The sequence below is a fragment of the Manacus vitellinus genome, unplaced genomic scaffold, assembly GCF_001715985.3.
Source record: "Manacus vitellinus isolate BGI_N305 unplaced genomic scaffold, ASM171598v3 scaffold_6_pilon, whole genome shotgun sequence".
Taxonomy (NCBI): Eukaryota; Metazoa; Chordata; class Aves; order Passeriformes; family Pipridae; genus Manacus; species Manacus vitellinus.
In genome coordinates this window covers 37,093,951-37,116,100 of record NW_021940750.1, presented here as the reverse complement: position 1 = coordinate 37,116,100, position 22,150 = coordinate 37,093,951, and the positions used below count along the sequence as shown (strand labels likewise).

Genomic DNA, 22,150 nt, shown 5'->3' with positions numbered 1-22,150 from the left:
TATGGGCTTTTTTAAGGTTAATCCAAAATTTTTCAGACAGAAACAGGTTGTAAGAACAAAACCCAAGGAAATGTCATGTAGAAAGTGCAAACCAATCTAAAAACCAAAAACACTGAGACCCTGAATTGGTTTCTTGTTCTTCAGGGAAAAAAAAAATGTGTCTAATATTAATTTACTCTTAAGGTTTAGCACTCCAAGACCTACTGCTCAGAGGTCAGTGGCTTGATGTTTTATCTTAACCTTGCCTGTTAGTAGCTGTTATCTCACACTTCCTTTTTATAGCTAATATATCTGTGTTGTTTTGGAGGGTAAAAGGGGAGCAAGGAACAGATCCCTAAACTGGTTTAAAATGTTGTGTGTTGGTTGCAATGGGAAAGGTTTTCAGAAAATATGTACATGGTGTAAAAGCCAAGATCTCTTTGGCAGTGAATGAGACATAAAACTCCCCAAAGCTCCATCAGTGTTTTGAATATGTTGCCTAATATATTAAACAACTCACATCTCCATTGTCTATAACGGGACTTCCAAAACCTTTTGCATATTTATAGCACATACCTGTTGAGGCTTGGTCATGTCAGCCAGATATATCTTGCCATTCTGCTAAATAATATTGGCTCTGCCTTACACGTTACTATATCAATTTAAGAGATCAGGATATGTCAGGCATTTATGCCTACATATGCTCATCACATTCTTCTGAGAAGCAAGAGACAGGGACTAATTTCAGCACAAATCTGTACTGTTCCCATGTACCCTGGCTATATTAATCCTGGAACTATTTACCATGGAACACACTGCTCCTGGTAGAAAGAATTGCCTCTGGTCCTGTTTAGTAGGCTGCATCCCCTGAAGCAAAACAATGCACGTATTTTATTATTTTTTAAATTAGGATGAGCTACAAGGCTTACCTGATTTATTCCCACAAATGCTGTGGCTCATACCCACAAGAACTCCTGGCTATCATGAAATGTCCTGACTGCAGGCTATTAGACCAGCCAGAGCAATGGACAGCATCCCCCATTTACCTCTGCCTTCACTCAGCTGTTAAACTGTAAATTGGTAAAAATTAAATGTCTCCTGCACTCTTTGAACTAGACCCAAGGTCTGAGCCAGTTATGTGGAGTCAACTATAGAAATTCAGACTAATTCAGTGCAGTCAGACTCTTTTTTTTTTTTCCTGATTCCTGAAATATTTTAATTTGTTCATCTTGGTTCCCTGTAACTTGGAGCGTGGTTTGGTAGGCACTGTACAAAAACATGTGGAGTTCCTGCCCCCAGCCATTTAACATTTAAACCAATAAATCAAGCCTAGGTTTGGAGAGGAATAAAGAACTACAATATTTACCAAATGCCAAAGTTCACAATTCTAACAGATGTCAGATCTGTAAATGAAACTAAAAAGTTTCACATTCCTACATGAAAGCCTCAACCTTTAGACATGTCTGCCCAAAAGCTCTTGTTTCTCTGTCAAATGCTGCCAATTAAAAGAGACCACAGCTGACTCCTTCTCCTTTTCATGTACACATGAAAACACGTTACTTAACAACCTCCATTATACGTGACGATGCTTTGTTGCTACAATTACAACCCAAAAGACAATAAACTATGAGAAAGTCTGATTAATTCTGACACTCTAGTTGTAGCAACATCAAAACCATTAAAGATGCCATGCCACTGCAGAGATGTCTGTGTCATATTGACACAATGATGTGCCTTTATCCACAGTATAAATTTGGTCAGAAATATTAGTGCAGCACACAAAGGAAGAAAACAATAAATGCCTGGTGCAGAGATAAAGAACAGAGGACTCTGTTCCCTTTGAATTTATAATCACAAAGTGATATATTTCAGCAAACATCCTCTGTTGCTTTCCCAGCTGGCTGAAAATGGATTAGAAGGTGAGGATGCGTAACTTCTCTATGGTCCATTATTTCTTATTATCATCCAGATGGAGCATGGCTATTAGAACACCACTAAACACTCTAATGAACTGCAATGTTTTAGATTACTAATTCTTCAACAGTGTGTTTGTGTATCAATAATAGGCTGTAAAAACAACAACAACCTGACTAATTAGGCTGGATCAAATCTGCTCAGCTCAGCTTCCTGTCCCTCCTATTCTGGGTGTTCATGTGGGTGTTCAATTCTGATGCAGCTTCCATTAAACTACTTTCAAAGCCTCTAATCACACCGTGTAATATTGCAAGCGTTTAGAGGCATTTGTTTAAATGCTTATAAGAAGCATTTAAATAAAAACACACCCATGTTTAAACCATGAATAATTTTCTCGCTGTAACTCTGTCTGTAATGCAGGGGAGTTTAAATCTCACTTGTTCCTAAGACAGCTAGACGTGGGAGAGCCCCAGTATTTATCATTAAGTCCTCTGTTTAGCAAAGCACTCTAGGATTTAATTCATTAATATTTTCTGTTATTCCTGGTTTTTTGGAGGGGCTTTTAACAGGTAAAACAGAGTCTCGATCTAAGCTTGTGCTTTCCCGTATTGCTCCATTAGCAGTTGGTGGAACATGTAAAATAGCTGCAATGTTGGACCCCAATCTGAAGCTTAGGAAAAAGTGGTTTTCTTTTTTTCAAAAATGGCCAAAGCAGGCTGTGGGATCTACAAAACAAAACTGTAATCCTGCTCCAAAGCTCATCAAGAACCACGCGAGTAATGTGCATCTGTTACAATCCCTGAAAACTGCTAAGGAAGTTCTGCCAATGAAGATTTATTATTTTGAAATCGAGAATAATGCTTCAGATAAATCTCTCTAATTCTGCCATTTAACATCCCATTTAACAGTCAGTGCTACCCCTCGACTTCCCAGAGGAGACAGCAGAGCAGCCTCAACACGGGTGCAACACCTGCCTGCTCCTGCCCAAGGAACAGAAAGGGGACAAGGTGCTCAGTGACACTAATCATTTTCACTTCCACAAGGTCTCACGAGACACCAGCAGCTTCACATGTGTTTTGCTCCAAGCCATCTCCAATTCACAGAATCACAGAATATGTTGAGTTGGAAGGGACCCACAGGGAAAGATGCCCTCCTTGATCTGCTGCTTGTCAGCAGAGTTCATCTTGTGAATGAAGTGGAGATTGGTGGCCACCTTGGCCACAGCGACCACGAAGGGATTGAGTTTAAAATCTCCGTTTACAGGAGGAAAAGTGACAGCAAAACCTCAACTTAGGACATGAGGAGAGCAGACTTCAGGTTGCTCAGGGAACTAATAAATAAGGTCCCCTGCGAAAATGTTTTTGCAGGTGCTGAGGTCACCATCACTGCTGGTCACTTTTCAAACATCACCTCCTAAGGGCACAGGAGAAGCAATTCCCAAATGCTGGAAGTCAAGCAGGCGAGGCAGAAGGCCAGCTAGGCTGAGCAGGGATCTTCTCTTGGAAATAAGGCAAAAAAGGAAGGTGTATGCCCAGTGGAAGAAAGGTCAAGAGACAGGGGAAGAATTCAGAGATGCTGCTTGCCACTGCAGGGAGAGAATTTGTGTGGCCAAAGCTCAACTGGAATTGAAGCTGCCAGAAATGTGGGGGACAATAAAAAGAGTTTTTTCAAATACATTAATGGCAATAGGCAGAACAGAAATACCATTGGCCCATTATGGGATAAGGATGGTCACCTCACAAACAAGGGACAGGGACAAGGCAGAAGGGATTTAACACTTTCTTTGCCTCTGCCCTCAACATGGATAACTGACCAGGGTGGTCTCAGAGCTGGAGGACCATCACTGCAAGAATGATCACCTCCCAGTAGACCCTGAAGTTGTCTGGGATCTGCTGCTCCAACTGGATGCCTACAAATCCATGGAGCCTGATGGGATTCATCCCAGAATCCTCAAAGAGCTGCTGATGTCATCGCAAAACCTCTCTCAATCATTTCTGAGCATTCTTGGGAACCCAGAGAGGTCCCAGCTGAATGGAAGCTGGCCAATGTTGTCCCAGTTTGCAAGAAGGGCAAGAAGGAGGACCCTGGAAATGACAGGCCTCTCAGTCTCACTTCAGTGCCTGGTGAAGTTATGGAGAAGATCATTCTGGGAAGTACGGAAAAACACCTGAAAGGCAATTGTCACATCACCATGCAGAAATCAGTGGCAGATATTTATAAACCCTTTTTCCATCAACCTCATCCTATTTCAATTCTGATTACGCTTCATAAAAGAGCTTTGAAATATGCTTTAATTTTCATTACACATTTTAGAAGAAATTAAATATTCTTCTCTATTAGAAAATCCTTCATGTTGTTATGCAACAAAAAAGTAGACAAGGTAAGATAAAAGCTTATTAATCTACTTTTGAAAAATATCTTTTTCTATCTGCTAGGTTTTCTTGCTTTTATCTACTTATTTAGTTTCCCCTGGAAAAAGAGAGAAATTACTGAAAGCTATTGCCCCCAAATATCTCTTTTCTCTTCTTTTTTCAAACTTCAAGGAAAATTCTACTCCCATCCATTTACAGTTCTTAACAGTGCATTATACCAAAACATGTGGATTTAAAACAAAAATATTTTAGAGAAATAAAGACAAGAAAAAAAGGGGTGGAATTAAAATTCCAACATAAAATCAGTATTTTTTCTTTCTCTAGTGTGAGTCTTAATTTTTGTAATGAAAAAGTCCTGATGAAAACACTGAGGCAAGAGTATTTAGCTCAGAATTATATTTCAGTTACAAAAGCTTTTAAAAACCAAAAAAAGTCAAAACTCCTCTACTGAAATTAATTTCCCTCTGTTTCCTACAGGGGGACTTGATTCAGACCCTCAGTGAGAACAGGCTCTTCTTCCATAAATAACTGAATCAAGAATCATCTCCTCCAAACAATGCCTTCTGAATTTGTTAGAGAATATGAACGCTACCACACAGACCTTGTACTTGCCAAAAAAAAATTATAAAATTATAGTTTTGTTTTAGCACTGGACACTACCATTCATTTCTCAAAGCCTCACACTATTGGGATGACAACAGCATTTCCCTGGGGAGCTGAACTTCCCCGGGATGAGGGTACCCCAGTGAGTGCATGAACATCTTACAGGTTAAATATGGAAGTGATGTAGGGTGAATATACAGCTCAAACTTTGCAGCCACTACATCATGGACCACAAAAAAATCACTAAATACTTAAGGATGGTCAACGACCTAGAGAAAGCGAGCTTGGCTAGCTTAGACTCACTTAACACACAACAGGGATTTGCAGCTGTACCTTATTCTCCAACATCAGAGGGATGTAGGGTTGGGAGTGATCTCAAGGGATTGCCTGGTCCAACTGCAATACTGAGGGAGGAGCAAGGATACCTGCAGCCAGACTGACAGATACTTATCAATGGAGTCCACCAAATCTCGTGGTGGCTCTGCCCATGACCTGAATTCACACACAGATGAGAAGTTTTGGTGAACTGACGTTAGAAATCCCCGTTTCCAACATCAGTCTTTCACTCCCTCCTAACTGACCTCATTGCCCTCCAGAAAAAATAGAGGATCAACACTTTTTTTTTCCCTCTCAAGCACACTTTTTCCATGGTAGAAGTCAACCTTCATGTACCCCTTAAGCTTTCATCAGCTTAAGCCAAAGTCAGTTCCTCCAACTATTCCCCTGAGATCCTGCCTTGTAACAAGTTTTTATTGATCTCCTATCTCTCCAGCTGGTCTACAGCTTCCTTAAGGAACTTTATTAAAAAAAAACAAATTAAAAAAAAATGTGCCTAGCCAATCCTAGTCCCTACAGAATAAATGCCCTCTTCAGTTTGCCTATGACACTGCTCCTGATACTTTGCAGAGTGAGATTTACAGATTTTAGCCCACTGTTGCATTGTTACACTCAGTCTGCAGTTGCCTATCACTTTCCCCATCTATTATCCTCCAAAATCCTCTCCAGCCTCTCAGCAGCAGAGCCATTTATTCCCTATGCTGCACTTATGCATTTGATTTGCCCTCTTTACATGTGGTGCATTGCATTCACTTCTGCTGACATTCACCTTGATGATTCTGGGATGCCTTTCCAATTTACTGGGATCATTATGGATTCTGATGCTGTCATCCAAACCACTTGCAACCCTCCCCATAACTCTCCTGATGTGCTCTCTCTCTCTCTGCTCTGTCACTCAACTCTGCTAATGAAAATGTTGAATGGAATCACACACAGGGCAAAAATTTCCCTGGTAATTTCCTCCAGCTTTGACAGTGAAGCCCTTGATTATATTTCGAGAGAGGTTGTTCAATCAGTTATCGCCGACTTTGTTATGAATGTGTTGAGATCATCTTTCACTCGTTTGCTACAAGATGACTATGTAGAAAAGTGTCAGAAGCCTTTTAAAAAGTTCAGATATATCGTATCTACTCAATTCCTCTTATTCTCCAGGCAGTTATCTTGTCAAAGAAAGAAATCAGATTAATTTGCCACGAACTCATCTCGACACATCCGTGCTGGCTGCTGGCCAGCAGAAGAAAACTAGTTTTAATCATTTATGACCAAAATATTCCTACTGAAACACAACTGGATTTGACTCAGCAGGGTGCACAGCAGGTACCCAGGGAAGAGATGCCAGTTTGGATCCTCTCCTGTCCTTCCTCCACATTGAAGGGAAACGGGTAGAGCTCTTCGGGGAGGAACCTGCAGTCACACTCCCACGTAGAGTATGCTTCCACCAGTGGAAAATTTTTCCTGAATCTACCAAAGTTCTTGCAGAAAAAGCTACAGGAAAGATGAATGAGGATGAGAGATGTGCAGGATGAGTCCTCAGTGCTCTCAGAATTTTCAAGAGGAACATGACATTGTTCCTTCAGAACTCCAGAAATGAAGCAAGGAGAAACCAAAAGCCAGTATCAGTCATCTTTTATCCAATTACCTGATATCTCTAACTACCACCAAACATGTTACAGTATCACAGGCAGTACTGCAATAATGAAACCTCCTAGAGATTGGGGCTTTTTATATATTTAGAAAAAACAAAGCCTCTCCGGATGTCCAACAATGTCACACAGTTTTTCAGGTCTGAAAGTCAACCTAACAAAATTAAAGCCAGGAAATCTCTTGCTGGACCTGAAAAAAATAGTATTTTAAGGCCTGATACCACTCGTATGATCAATTTTTCTACACTGGGACACTTCCTAAAACAACTTGTCTCCTTGCTTAACTGCCCATCCTAACTTTTCACACACTCCAGATGATAAACCATAGCACTTACCTGCAAGAAAAACTGGGCCAATGTTAATGAGATTTAACAGCAAATACCTGTTTTATCCACTGAAAGTAGGGCCCAACGAGGAACCCAGCTCCACTGAAATCAGGCAGGACCTACGTGGTAACTGGCCTGACTTAGCTGGGTAACTCTCCTTTTTAAATGCCAAACACACACAGAGATTCTCTCGTGAGTACACAAAATTAGCCAAGGATCTCTGTGCAGACACAGACTCAGATCACTCGCCTGGCTTTCAGAAACTTCAATACAGGAAAACACAATCTCCTGAGCCCCTTCCATCCAAGCAGTGTGATACCTTGGGGGGTACCTTTTATTTCAGATTTGTTTATCCCTCTAGCACAATATGCTATAAAGCTTTGCTGTGTTGTGTTGTTAGCTAGTCGGATATATTTGCTGATCTAGTTGGACTAATTAAAACTTTTTCCTTCCTGAGAGATACAGTTGTTATGAGTAATCTAGGACAATGTGATAATCCCTCTGGGATAATCTCAGGTGATTACTTGCACTATATGTGAGCATAAAGGTTGATTTTCTCCATTTACATATAATTTATTTAACATAAATTTTCAGTTGTTTTAAATAATATAGCTCAATAGCAGGAAATAACATTTCTTTCTTCATTGTTACCTCTCCCACTCACTGTCCTACCTCTCTTGACACCATAATTTCATTTAAGACAATGACAATAAAAGTAAACCTTACATAAACACATGCTAGCTATAACCTTGAAAAAAAAATCCCATAAAGCTTCCCAAGGAGACTGCTTTACAGTTTTAAAGCTCTTTTATATAAAGACTTTTTACTATCAACTAGAACCCGAATATCTAAAAATCTACTGCCACCCCAGAGTTAAAGCAAAACAAGGCACATATGGCCCCACTATAGTGTTTCTCCCAACTGTCCTTGTTCTATCCACTCCAATCTGGTGCTGGAGCATGTCCAGAGAAGGCCAGTGGAGCTGGGGAACAGTCTGGGGAATAGGTTTGATGAAGAGCAGATGAGGCACCTGGGGTTGTTTATCCTGGAGAAAAGAAGGCTCAGGGGATACCTTATTGCTGTCTACAACTGCCTGAAAGGAGGTAACAAGTGACAGGATGAGAGGAAATGGCCTCAAGCTGAGCCAAGGAAGGTTTAGATTGGATGTTAGGAAAAATTTGGAATGGGCTGCCCAGGGCAGTGGTGGAGTCACCATCCCTGGAGGGATTTAAAAGATGTGTAGATGTGGCACTTAGGGACACAGTTAGAGGTGGGGTTGGCAGTGCTGGGTTAATGGTTAGACTTGATCTTAGAGGTCTTTTCTCACTCTTACACTGAAGTTCCATTAAAAAGTGGATGATGCCAGACCTTTTACTCCCTAAGAGTAACTTGTTTTTTTACTGTAGGCTACTGATATGATTATACTCTCTTTTCCACGCAGCTGTTCAGAGAATATTAAGATTGCCAAGTTCAGCTGCTGCACTGGGACCAGTACCCTGACTGGAAATACTCCTGCTCCATCTATGAGACATAACTAAGATTACTTACAATTAAAAGAAATCACAGAAAGATCTTGATATCCATGCTTTGTAGAGCTAATAGCACTTGGACTATGGTTCAGCAGTACAAAAGTGTCAAAATGCTTTTTCAATGGCACTCAAAAGGGGAAATTTCCACTTGCAACTTCTTGTAACTTTCTGTATTGCTTTCTTCCATTTGTACTTATGGGTAAATACAAATGAACAGTTTTACTCTCTCCTGATTTGGATGTTAAAGAATTTATCACCTTCCTCATTGCCTCACCTGAAATACTAAGCTAATAAATTCATCCCCAGTCTCACTTAAAATGGCATCACTGACCTAGCTGTTACATAAATCTTTACCTCTAGTCTTCAGGTGTCCCGTTGCCTTTTGAGAACCCTTCTTCAAGCTCTGAAATACCAAAATATGCTCCCTTCAAAGACAAGGGTACTGGTGCTGCAGAAGGTTAATTCTGGTATTACATCCAGCAGGATAGTGGTGATGAGGCCAAATGCCCACCTGCCCAGAACAAGACAGCTAAAAATACACCCAAATCAGCCCTTCTGGGAACACCTTTGACACCCTGTCTTAATGTTTAAAACCACTCTGGGTCAAGCTAAGTCCAACGCAGCAATAACCTGCAAGCAATCCCTCCAGGGGGTGCAGGCTGTCACCCAGCTCTGCAGCCATGTCACACTGATGGCTACGGAAGCATCCTGCACACACCCACTAAATGCAGTTTGAGGATTACATCTGTGTGTGCTGAACAGGTTGTCCAGAGAAGCCATGGATGCCCCGTCCCTGGACAGGTCCAAAGCCAGGTGGGCTTGGTCTTGTGGAAGGTGTCCCTGCTTATGGCAGGGGGTTGGAATAAGAAGAGCTTTAAGGTCCCTTCCAATCCAAACTGTTCTACGATTTTGTGATTCTAAGAAGCATTTAGGAGCTCACTAGTGGGGCCATGCTGTTGTTGAAAGAGACATATTCCCGCTCCCATCCCACATTTTAAGAAACTGCAAGGAGCAGTGCAAAAATTGGCAGGCCTCTACTGCTGAAGAGGTCAAACAAATCCTTCTGCAGCTCCTGGACAGGTGATGCAGAGCCACATCTCTCCACATCCCACATCTCTGCATGAAAGGAAACTGCCCTTACACAGAACTGACTCTTGTAGGACACCTTTAGGGCAGAGCTGGATTTCAACTATCGCTAAACACTCCAGCCTATGAGTTCCTACAGATGTAAAGCCTTCTCATATTACTATTTGTTGCTATGAGAAATATGATTTAATCTACGTTACTGGCAATGATTTTTGCTAGAAGGTGCTATCTTACACATAACATTTTCCTCAGGATCAAAAATTAAATCCTATGGACTCTTGGGATTGCTTGTCTGGGAGTCTGCCAGACAAGCGCTTTCCTACATTCATACACTGTTGTGTCAGTGCGTGGGCTCAGCCACTGCCTAACAAATTTACTAGATAAACCTCCATGATTCATACAAACAGCACTCAAGTGGCTAACTACCATATATTGGCAGGGAACTGATGAATGTTACATGAACAATGAAAGAACCCACTTAAATAATGAATTAGGTTTGACGGATCAACGGAGAGATGACTGACAATCCCTGGCAGACCATGTCACAACTCCAAAAAAAGAGGTGAGCAGCAGCAAGAGGGGATGGCACGAGCATTGTCTGCCAAATACAGGAGGGTTTAGGACCAGGGGTGGTTCAGATAAGAGCATCTCACTCATTTAAAAAAGGGAAGAGCATGTCCTATTCTCTTTGTTTAGTAAAATTAAAAGCAGAGGAGGACATCTTTGTGTTCAGCAGACATATCTAGGATATCTAGGATATCTATATTTATGTGTCTAGCCGACATACCTAAGATATCTATGAGTCTAGCAGACACCTTCTAGTGGAAGGTGTTCCTGTTCATGGTAGGGGGTCTGGAACTAGATGTTCTTTAAAGTTCCTTCCAACCCGAACCATTCCATGATTCCATGACAAGAAGAACCCACCCACACTTGCCTTTGTCATCTCTCCCCTTAACAATAAGAACTTGGGTTCAAAGTGACAGCAATTGCATCTGTTTCCTTTTCCTACCTTAAAATCATCAACCTGGGTATTTTAAGATGTCAACAAGAAGTCAGCATTTCAAGCCATTAAACTAGAAACTTATTTTTTGAAAGAAGTGTCTAGAAATTGCTCACATTTTCAAGAGAAGCTATCCTGTACAATCACCACAACAAATTCTTCTGCTCATATGCAAAACCAATTTGAATTACCAAGCCTGTCTTCACCATAATTTAAAACCAGTCACTGAAAAATATCATCTCCCTCACAACAACCTCCTCATAAAACTGGAGTAAACAGATGCCAAAGTAACAAAGTATGTAGATAAAGAAGAAGAACAAAGGACAAACAACAAAGCACCTTTTCTCAGCTCTTCTGGGGATTGATTGGTAACTAAGAGATTTTTCTGTGTCTTTCACATCCTGAGAAGCAGTGAAGTATTCAATGTTTATTGACACTCTTCCCTTCGATATCATGTTCTGACCTCCCCTCGCAGTAAGGATTGTTGGAGCATTTCAGTGGAATATACTGGATTTCTGTTGTTGCCTGGATGAAGTATGCACTGGGCTGGGCTCACTCAGTTGGACGAAGAAACTCATGTAAATACCATATTTATGGCACATAAAAATGTGCCACATTTTTACTGACTTTGCAATCTGCTGTGTGCCATTCAGAGCAATTTCATTTTTACACATGGACAGAGGTAAATCAGAAGCACACAGGAGTGTGTCAGAGCCCCTCTGAGCTGCAAGTTGGGTGTTGTGCTTTAACTCAGCAGGCAGCTAAAACCCCCACAAGCTACTCACTCACTCTTCCCCCAGTGGGATGGGGGAAAGAATGAGAAGAAAAAGTAAAACTCATAGGTTGAGATAAAGAAAGTTTAATAGGACAGAAAAGGAAGAGGGGGAATAATAAAGATATGATAAAAGAATACAAGAAAAAAGTGGTGCCATATGGTGTGTAAGGTCCCTTTGGCCAGTCTGGATCAGCTGTCCCAGCTGTGTCCCCTCATGGCTTCTTGTGCCCCCCCAGTCTCCCCGCTGGCAGAGCACGAGAAGCTGAAAAGTCCTTGACTCAGAGTAAGCACTGCTCAGCAATAACTAAAACATCAGTGTGTTATCAACATTATCCTCATTCTACAGCCAACACACAGCACTGCACCAGCTACTAGGAGGAAAATTAACTCTATCCCAGCCTCAGCCAGGACACTGGGAAGCTGGTCACTTTTCTCCCAGTGGAAGCACAGGAAGGAAGGAGGCATATGGCAGTACATGAACTCTTGTTCCTTCAGAAAACCCCACCTCTCCTGAATTCTGCAAGCTGTTTCACCTTGCCATACCGCCACCTTTCCCAAAACGCCTTTTGCCTTTTACTGACTTTCTGCTCACAGAAGTCCTGGCAGTGGGGAGTTGCAAGACAGTAATAATGGTGTATGAACCAAAAGTTTCTTTCTGTTTTCTCTCTTGACTATTCTTCTTTTTTATTTTTCCTGTGAAAGGCACAAGCCCTGTCAATTTTACATCTGCATCTATGGCTGGGCTGCAGAAGCCTAAAACCTGCTTGTGGACCGAACTAGAGCAACATGCAGCAGCAGAGACTGAGCTTCTGTTTGGGGGCTGTGATAGAAGATAATGGAAGGTTTACAAGACAGGACCTTCCTGAATGATAAATGATTCCTCGTCCATTCAAAGGATCTGACAGACCTATCTATTTGTTCTGCTCTGCACAGAGAGGGGATAAAATAACCTAGATCAACACAAAAGGTGCTACAAAAATCAGATTTTCAATGCATATTCAGCAACTCTAGGCAGCAAATGCACAATAGGTATTTAAACAATAACCCTTGTAAAAACTTGCTCCCTTGTCATAGGATGCTTTATGTTTGCTATTTTTAGCTTTTCAAGTGTCAAGAAGCAGCAGAAAAAATATTGCTGAACAGCACTGGACACCAAGATAAAACAAGTCAGGCAAAAAGAAATCTGAAGTAAGCTCTGAAAGATGAGGTTAAGTTATTCAAAGTTCTCTTTCCTGCAAGACAGGTGATGTATTTCAGTCTAAATATCCCACTCAATCTGTCCTCAGTGAACAAAGAAATGACAAACTGCCAATCAAACTGAAAAGCATCCCCATTCATCAGGGCTTCCCCCGCCACTGCCCCGCACGGAGCGATGCTTTATCAGCACCTACAGAATCTGAACCTGGCTATTTTTAACAAGTACACCACTTTGCAATCCTGCCCACCAGAAGGATTTGCAAGTCTTTCCAAATACTCCTCCCAGGTCCTGATAACTTTGCTGGCATGAATAGGAAACTTGGGGCTTTCAGAACAAGCCGCTTCTCGCTGACAAGGCAGCGAAGATTTCCTTTCCTATCTGCAGTTTGCATGAGTAGGCAGCTGGGATTGTGATGAATTACTATCTCTGATTCCAGTGCTAAGTTTAAGACATTTATTTGGCAGAGTCTGTTGGAAAAGGCACTGCCAATATCAACTATTGGTATTAGCAAACTTTTTCGGGAGAACTACCAAAGGTATTTCACAGCCTCTCTCTGCTTATAACAGGAGTCTGTTTGGGAAGCAGAGATTTTTATTGATTGAACTGTAATTGAATTTAGCTGAATGTTTATCTCAAAACACAGTTTCAAAAGAGAAACTAAAACATCTTGGTTCGAAAACTACTCAAATAATTTTCAGTTCTTAGTTACAACTTTTCATGGGCCCGAATCCTTCTCCCAGGCTCACTGGCCACTTTGATTGCCTGAGAAATTGCCTTTTCGACTGATTGTTTGCTGTGCCTTCCTATTTCATTTTGGAGCTCAGAGTGTCAGGCTTTCAGCAGCTGGCCCTGCAAAGCATGTCTATAAAATCCTGCAGGTCTGATCTCTTTGCAGGAATATTGCAAGTATGAAGCCCATGACCAGTGCATGTCTGGGAGTTGGTGTATTTTCTAACCAGTATTCAACCAATCAAGGAACTGATCTGTATTATCATCTGGATTTCAGGGGCAGTCATCACACTAATGTGCATGAATTGTGAATCTTTAAATCTGCATTGATGTCATTGCAAAAGATTCAACCATTTGATGATAATTGAGCATTTTTACACTGGTAAATAAACTAAAGTACTCTTCTTGCAGTCCACAATGCTCTTCACCTGACTCACAAGAGAAGACACATCACATTTGATGGTATTATTTTTATGCAATAAGCAACTCAACTGTCCTTTTGCCATGCTTCTTAAATTTTAGAATCTACATTTGACTTTGTCTAAAAGCCTTATATAAACCTACCCAAGGTTTTCCACCTATTAAGCTCACAGTTACCACTTACAAATTTGACATGGACACTTAATAATTTTGTACGTAGTACTTATAAAAACTTTTTAAGATCTGACAGTGGCACATACATAGGCTGTGGTAAAAGCCAGCTTTGATACTGCAATGTGTTTTCCCCATCTTTAACATGTTTCAGAGATGAAAAAGCAAGAACACAATCCACCTAGAACAAATACAAAGCAGGTTACAATCACCACTTCATTTTCACTTACTGAGGCCATGTATGTATTTTGTTGTTGTTGTTATCATTATAAATAGTAATTCATAATGTTTTTATGAACATAATTCATTATGTTTTTATGGCTCTCACTCCACCCTAAGCCATCTACCACTGAGTTCCTTCTGTGGGACCCTCCTCTGCAGAACAACAGAAGTCCCCACCAAAAAAACCCCAAGGGACATAAACATTACAATATATATATAAAATCCTGTATATTCACTTTATTCTCCAGGTCTCCAGATTCTGTAAATACCACAAAGCAGTTTCAACAAATGGCACAACAGCACCTAGAGGGTTTTGATGACCTGTCTGCAACAGCTCATTGATGCTCTGCCTTGGGGATTTGCTTTTTATGAAGTTGGAAATGTTTTGGAACACATCAACCCATCATGTAGAGATGATGTTCAGCAGAAATTTCATTGCACCACACTGCAAGAAGAGTCCTAAAACCGCAACCTCTCTTTAAAAAGCACTTCAAAATCTCCAAACAAATGGATTTAATCTTCTAAAGACCTAGAAAGACTGTAGCAAGAAAGCTTCCTTTTTATAGTTCAGTATTTCTCTGAGATGAGCTCAAAGTGTTAGCTGAGATAATTATCAGAGAGATTATGCAGATCTTATTATCAAAAGGTTTTGTTTGCTCTCTTGTTACATAATTGCTTAGTGTTTGTATGGAGCTCAGAAAATAGAAAGCAACAGAGAAATACCAAGAATTATTTAACAGAAAAATAATTCTCTGAAATGGTATTAACATTTTAAGTTGTCTTCACTATCTTTGGAAGATTCCTATTAACCTGTAGAGATGCTCAGTGGTCTAACCTTGCCAGTACATGAAATGAGAAATGTGCCTTACCACTATTGATTTTAGAGTATTTCAGTGGAGCTGTGAAACAGCAGGAAGCAGAGAAAAGGTGCAGTGTAGTGTCTTATCATTTCCTTCACTTCTAGCTTTGCTAGTGACAAAGGTCACCACATTCAGAAGATAAAATTCGGACTTGTAACTCAAACCATTACAATAAAGTACACAATCACTTTATAGAATCACTAAATATTTCAAGAATTGGATAAAACCACATGAAATGTTTCCAAGCTTGTGCAAGTTTATAAGCAAAACTCAGTCAGACTATCTGAATTGGAATACACTTTGTACTTTTAACCAAATTCTAGCCAAGACCTTTCAAATGTGATAAAAGCCATCTTTAAAGTGAAAAGTTGAGGCCCTGAATTCAACATAAACTTGTCTGTGGGCACACTTATGTACCCAGAACACTTAGTTTTGCAAACAACTTAAAAGCTACAGCAGCTACATAATTTCCATTCCCGCTTTCCATAATTCTGAGTTCATTTTGTGATTATTTACAGGGCCTTCAGATTTTTTAGGATGTCAAGAAAGCTTACAGCAAGCGTGCTACGCAACCCTCATGCCAGCCACAGAACTCCCCTTGGGTTAAACGCAGCAAAATTGAGTTCTACTTACAGCCAACCATCATCATGGCCACGGAAAAAATCTTCTCTCCATCAGTGGTCGGTGCTATGTTTCCAAATCCTATCGTTGTAAGGCTTGTCATGGTAAAGTAGAGAGAGGATATGTACAAGGAGTCTTTGCTGGGTCCTCCTTCCCACTGCCCCGAGCCAGTGGTGTTGTATCGATATGGTGTCCCAATGCTCAGGGCCAACTGGTAGAGCCAACTGTCTGTTTTGATTGTGTTGGTGAGTTCATCTATAACCTCGTAGTCCCCAATGCTGTACCATATGCAGGCTAGCCAGTGGGCCACCAGCCCAAACACACACACCAACAGCACCAGCACAGCAGCACCATATTCCAGATAATGGTCCAACTTCCTGGCAACTCGACCGAGCCGTAGAAGACGCACCACTTTTAAGGAACTGAAGAGGCTACTGATTCCCTAGAAAAGAATAAAAATCGTTATTTGATCTGATATATCCTGCTGGTTAGCACAGAAGACTGTACAGCAATTCCTACATCCCCTTTAAATCTTTCTATACAGTTTTTCAGGCCTCAGATAACAGAATACAAAATCAAACCCTTCTCCCCCTACAGTGCTTTTGTCCCCATCAGGCTGAATCAAGTTCGGCACTCATTAGGTGGATAAATTATTTTGTTTGAGCTCAGTCTTTCAAAGCAAGAGTTCTGTAGAATCCAAAGTGGGAAATGGCAAGTTTATTACTAAAAGGAGTGATTCAATACTTCGCAGTTTGAAGTAAACAGGAGACTGTTTTGACCTCAAGGAGATCAAACGAGGTGGAAGAGCAGTCACAGATGGAACTACACCATCCAAGTGGAGTCTTCTCAAAGTTTCTCAGAGAAGAGTATTCTATTAAATCCAAGCAGAGGATTATTATTCTGGTCAAAACAGTGGTCTACCTACTTCAACAACCCTCAACATTAACAGATGCTCCAAAGAAACATCAGAAAGTAATCATAGCAGGTAACTCAAGAGAAATCTGCCTATTGTCACTCTCATCCACCAAAGAGGAGCTGAGTGGCTTCCTCTAGTCCAACAGCCTCCACCCCTTAATAACCTTCACCCCAGGTAACATAAGTGTGGCTCTTTTGTTAGTTATAGGAAGGCTCACTGACTGAACACGGAATTAACAACTCTGGTCACATCACCCTTCTGAGTGAGGGTAATACAGACCACAAGGCACATGCCTTTGCATAAAGGGTTAATTTCCTTTCCAGTCAACAGACATATTTTTCTAAAGCAAGTGTTTGTGCAGTGGTTTGATTTTTTTTCACACAAGATACATGAAGTACAAATAAATGGAAGTACAAATATTTAGGGAATAAGAGCACAAGGACCATCAAGAAGTTAATAGAAACATCTGAGAGGGAATAAGAAATGTGCATGTCCTCCTCAATACACAAATGGTTTGTGCTGTATCTTAATAGAGTTTAGAGATGCAGAAAGAGAACAAAAATATGTTCCTGATCTATTGCAATCCCATGATATATCTAACTTGTGCATTAAATTAATTAGTGGCTCAAAATAGAAGGTTTGTAAAGGAAGGTTTCTAATATAAAACATTCAGAAGCTGAAGACATTTAATTTAAAGTAGAAATTAAGACATAGAAAGCAATGAGGCAAACATTCCTAGTTACTGCGCCAAGATTAAATTGCCCTTTTCTATGCATCATTATCAAATCAGTCTAGTCAAAACACTAGCTAATTATATTATCAAACAGTAAAAGACTGGAGTTTCTGGAGTTTTCCATACCAGAAAAACATACATCTCTTTTGCACCTCTGTTTCTTCCTCTTTTGCATCTTCTTTCCCTTTTCCCAACTAACATTTGAAGGGTAACACACATCTGATATTTCTAGATGTAATCTGTTTGGCACAGTTCTTGTATGCTTTTCAAATCCTGTTGGAATGTGTTTCAGATCCCCAAATCCTTAATAAATTGAAGCTCTATATTTGCATTCAAGCTCTCACGATGACTAATGCCACAGAGGGAAGTGGAATTTTCCCATTTTGATTTCTGTATTTTGCATTTACACAAGACAGAGATGTAGTTCATCATTCTTATTTCCATCTAAATGTATATCTACTTATTTGCTTTAGGATATATGACTGTGAGGCACTCTAAGCAGCCAACTGCTCCAGTAAACTGGGAAGTCCCTTACAACATTCATGACACAATGGACTGGGGACAATGGACTACTGAATGAAGGTCCCACCCCACAGAAACAACATCTACATTAAAAAAAAAAAAGAAAACTATAGAGTAGTTTAATAGTGTACTTCATTAAATAATCCTTCAGTGTGGTTCAGTGAATTAACCTTGATTTTATAACTTGCTGTGAAACCAGAGGGAGAAAACAGCAGGGTGGTTTTTTGCAGGACCAAATCCTGTTGCATTGGTCAAGCAGAGATGCATTACTTCCATTGTTTCCATTTTACTTAAAGATTCACCGTTCCTTACCAAGATTAAGGCTAGGGAAGGAGTTAAAGACCTGGAATTCAAACTTGGGAGTCTCCATTTTTGCACCCAGTAGTTTAAGTTCCTCCCAGCAACACAGCTTACACCGCACTTTCTACTGCACAAACCCAAAGGGAGAGTCAACCCTTGAACAGGACAGTTTACAGTGTGACACTACATCTTCTCTCTCTCACTTAAGAGGACAGCTTAGCATCTGAACAACTAATTTGAACAGCATTTAATTCAAAGTCTGGGAGAGAGTTTATGCTGTCTTTTTTTTTTTCATACACACAGAAAACAATCACATCTCTTATGTACAAAACAAAGAGAAATATTTCATTCTAGTTGAAACTGTAATTTATTATTTCCAAAGAGTAATACCTTTAAATAAGTTTCACTGTAAATTTTAAAGCCAGTTCAGTCTGACTCCTTACTTTAAGACCAAGATATCAGAGATATATTTATTGAGCATTCACATTCCATGTCTAATCTTGCAAAATATAAAGACAATATTGGAAACTTTAAAAGCCTCTTTCATAAAGCACTACCTAGAAGAGAGCAATTAAGCACATACTAAGTGAGCATGTGATATATTGCACTGAGGACTGGGTTGGATCAAGTCCATACCTTCATACTCAAAAAATTGCTGATGATGAATGCACAGTGGTTAACATGCAAAGCTCTGCCTGAGATTCAGCAACAATCTCCTTGGTGGAAATTACCTGAAAGACTAACTGCTTTGAATTAAGTTTGAGCTATTAAGAAATTCAGTTTTCTAAACTCAACTGATTGCCAGCTGCCTTTAATTTCATTTTTCTTTTAACTGTTTTTGTGCTCGGTGATGAATACTTTGGAAACCCTTCTACTACAGGATGAGCATCTGCTCTAACAGAAGCAACCTCAGCACTCAAGGAACAGAAAGGTGATCAGGAATTTTGAGTGGAGCATGTAATCCTGTTTGGTTCTAGCATCGTGTAAATAACACACATTTTTGATAGTGAAGATCCAAACCATCTGGGAGGAACATTTGTGACTCTATAACTGTATTTAGTCAACTGAGCCAACTGCCTGTAACATCTGTGTTCTCTAACTGAGAATATCTCGTTATGTTATGAACCGTCCAATCCAGCCCCTTGAGGTTTTGACTGATGTATTTTATCATGTCCTAATCAGATGAGGACATTCAGCCTGCTCATCATCAATCATCTCAGCTACAGAAATCTTCCAACTGAAAAACCACCTACTTCAAAATTGCATTTCATGTGTCAAGTTTGGAACCAAATTCCTGTCTGACACATATCATCTACTTAAGTATTACAAATGTCAGTCACGGGAGACCTTCCCAGGGACTTCTAAGGCCTTTGGATCAGGAGAGGACACAAGAAGTAGCTCTGAACCAGGTATTTTCGTACAACCATTTCCATTTAGGAGACACTTGAAGCCATACGAAGGATGTAGACAACGTCAAATTTATCCAGAAATATACTTTTGAGGAATGGATGTTCAAACTTTGGAATTAAATTAGACATTCATGATTAAACAAAGCCCAAGTTTCTTGACGCAAGCACCTTGCAGAGTCTGTGTTCTCAAATTCTCTTGATACAATAAGAAATGAAATTCAGTCTGATAGTGGAGGCACAACTGATGACAGCACTCAATCTGACACACAGAGGGACCACTCCTTCCTTTAAAATTACCTGAATCTTGCCATTTCAAACCCTAGATGTTACCACATTGTCAAACTTCAGTCTTCTGGGACTAAAGAAGTGTCTAAACTCTGTGTCTACATCCAGCTAAACTTTTCTGACGACAAGACCGAGAAAGATGTTTCCTGCACTTGCAATACACACCGTGGGAACAGACCTCTGCACCTCCAGCAAAAACAGGGAGCAAAGTTCTCCTGCACTTAATGAATCCCTGATAAGCCAGGCAATAGGAAGGATGAAGTGATCAAAATCATGTTATACAGGAGTCAAGAGCCCAACATGCAAGAAGGTGAAGGGAACATTGTCACCAAAGGAAAATGAAGGTTAACAAGGGCAGGAAATCATTTGAGTCCAGAATGATTCTGCCAGAGATGTCTCCTAAACCAGGGAAGAGAGGTTGGAGTCTGTTCTACACTAAAGGAGTAGCAGAACAGCAGAGCTATGTGTTTGAAAGATCTGAAAAAGATTTCATCAGCTGGTTAATTTCTAATCTAATAAGTCTTTTCTGCAGTAGGAAATTATTGTATAAATGTTTTTAAAAAGGAAAATAAAAACAAAACCAGCCATTAGTTTCAACCATCTAAATATACAAAAATCTGCTTAAACCTCAAAATTAAATCCCAGTAAGCTGAAATGGTAAATCATGCATAACTTTTTCTTTCTACTAGGGAACAATGTGTTTTTAACTCTAGGCACTTTTTCAATTAGATTTCACTCCATGATTTTTTATTTATTTGTTGTTAGCTCTGGGTACATATGCATCAGCAACAACCAAAAAAAATGAAATATGCATTTTAAATGTGTTCTAAAACTGAAATCCTCTGAGCTTTGAAAATGGGGATAGGTAGTGCATCATTTAACAGAAAACACTGTCTCAGAAAAGGTCAGAGAAAACAAAAAAGAAAAACTTTTCACTATGTTTTGATGTTCAGCACATTGTGGTTTTAAAGAATTTATGGAGTGGCAAAGGACCAGAGCTTGGAACCTTTCTATGAAATGTAAGGTGTGCTGCCACTGCAGTCAAAGGCTGCTTGCAGCATGTACAGACCTTAAGCTGAATTTAAGCTAATATGCTTAGAGGTGCGGGGCACAAGCAATGACAGCAACCTGCATTCAGCAAAACCAGCCATTAAAGGGATCAAATCCTCTGAGGGGTTTGCAGCCCAGGCTCAGCAAGAGCAAAGTGGCTCTGTGTAAGCTGAGCCTGAGCACACCTGCACACGCCATGGCCACACCACAAATGAGCTCCAACCACCCTCCTGGGGTGGGATTCATATCACATAATGCTGCAACCCGATGGCAAACCATCCTGTCTATGTGAATAGCCCAGATTTCCTCCCTGGTGAGTGAAGAGTGGGGCATGTCAGAGGAGTGATTCACCCAATCCATCTCAGACAGCTGGGGATGGGATGAATCACCTCAGGGAGCTGTCTCTCTCTCCCCTCCCACTGAATACAAACAAGCTGAAGGCTATCGCTTACACAGCTTCTCTGAGGAGAAATTAAACCCATCCTTAGAAAGTGGGAGAGTCCTGATCCGGGCAGCAACCAAACCTGTATTATATTATGACAGAGACAGATATTACAGAGCACTCCCTCACAATGTGAGACTTATCTTTCTCGAGATGAGTGTGGAGAAAAAATGCTGTTTAATAACAGCAGGCTGTGATTTTCTGCAGATGCAATAGCATGCTTATTTCTTCATTCAGTAGCCAATTACTTCATATACAGTGATGCTACACTACCTTTAGTTCTAACTGCATTTTGCAGAAATCTCCATTGGCTTGAAGGAGGAATTGAATCCGTTCACTAAAAAAAATGAACAATCACAAAGTAAACTGGACTGGGGTTCTTGCTCTCAAAAGGGTGAGAGTTGATAAATTATAAAAGTCTATTGAACTATAGACAGTAACAAGTGAAGACAACTGGATTGTGAGAGGTAGAAGAGTCAGACACCTGGCAGCAGAGGACACCTGGAATGTCCTTACACCAAAAGGTACAAAAGATCCAGAGAATGTATCTCAAAGAAGGGGGAAAACTTGTAAAGCTAGGCATCAGTTACAAATCTGTAAAGAATCACCCAGAGGAAGAAAACAGAAGCAGAGAACCGACAATATATCAGAAATAAAAAACTGATCAACAGAAAACTACACCTTAGAAACTAAAAGGAATAAGGATAAA

General features: G+C 40.3%; 1 protein-coding gene across 1 annotated transcript in view; it reads right to left on the bottom strand.

Moving 5' to 3' along the window:
- The window catches only part of KCNH5 (potassium voltage-gated channel subfamily H member 5), a 154,080-nt gene that overhangs the window by 78,843 nt on the left and 53,087 nt on the right, over window positions 1–22,150 (bottom strand). Inside the window, exon 8 of the mRNA XM_029964152.1 lies at window positions 15,797–16,226. Within this exon, the coding sequence (XP_029820012.1) occupies window positions 15,797–16,226 (430 nt within the window). The remainder of the gene's footprint in view (window positions 1–15,796; window positions 16,227–22,150) is intronic.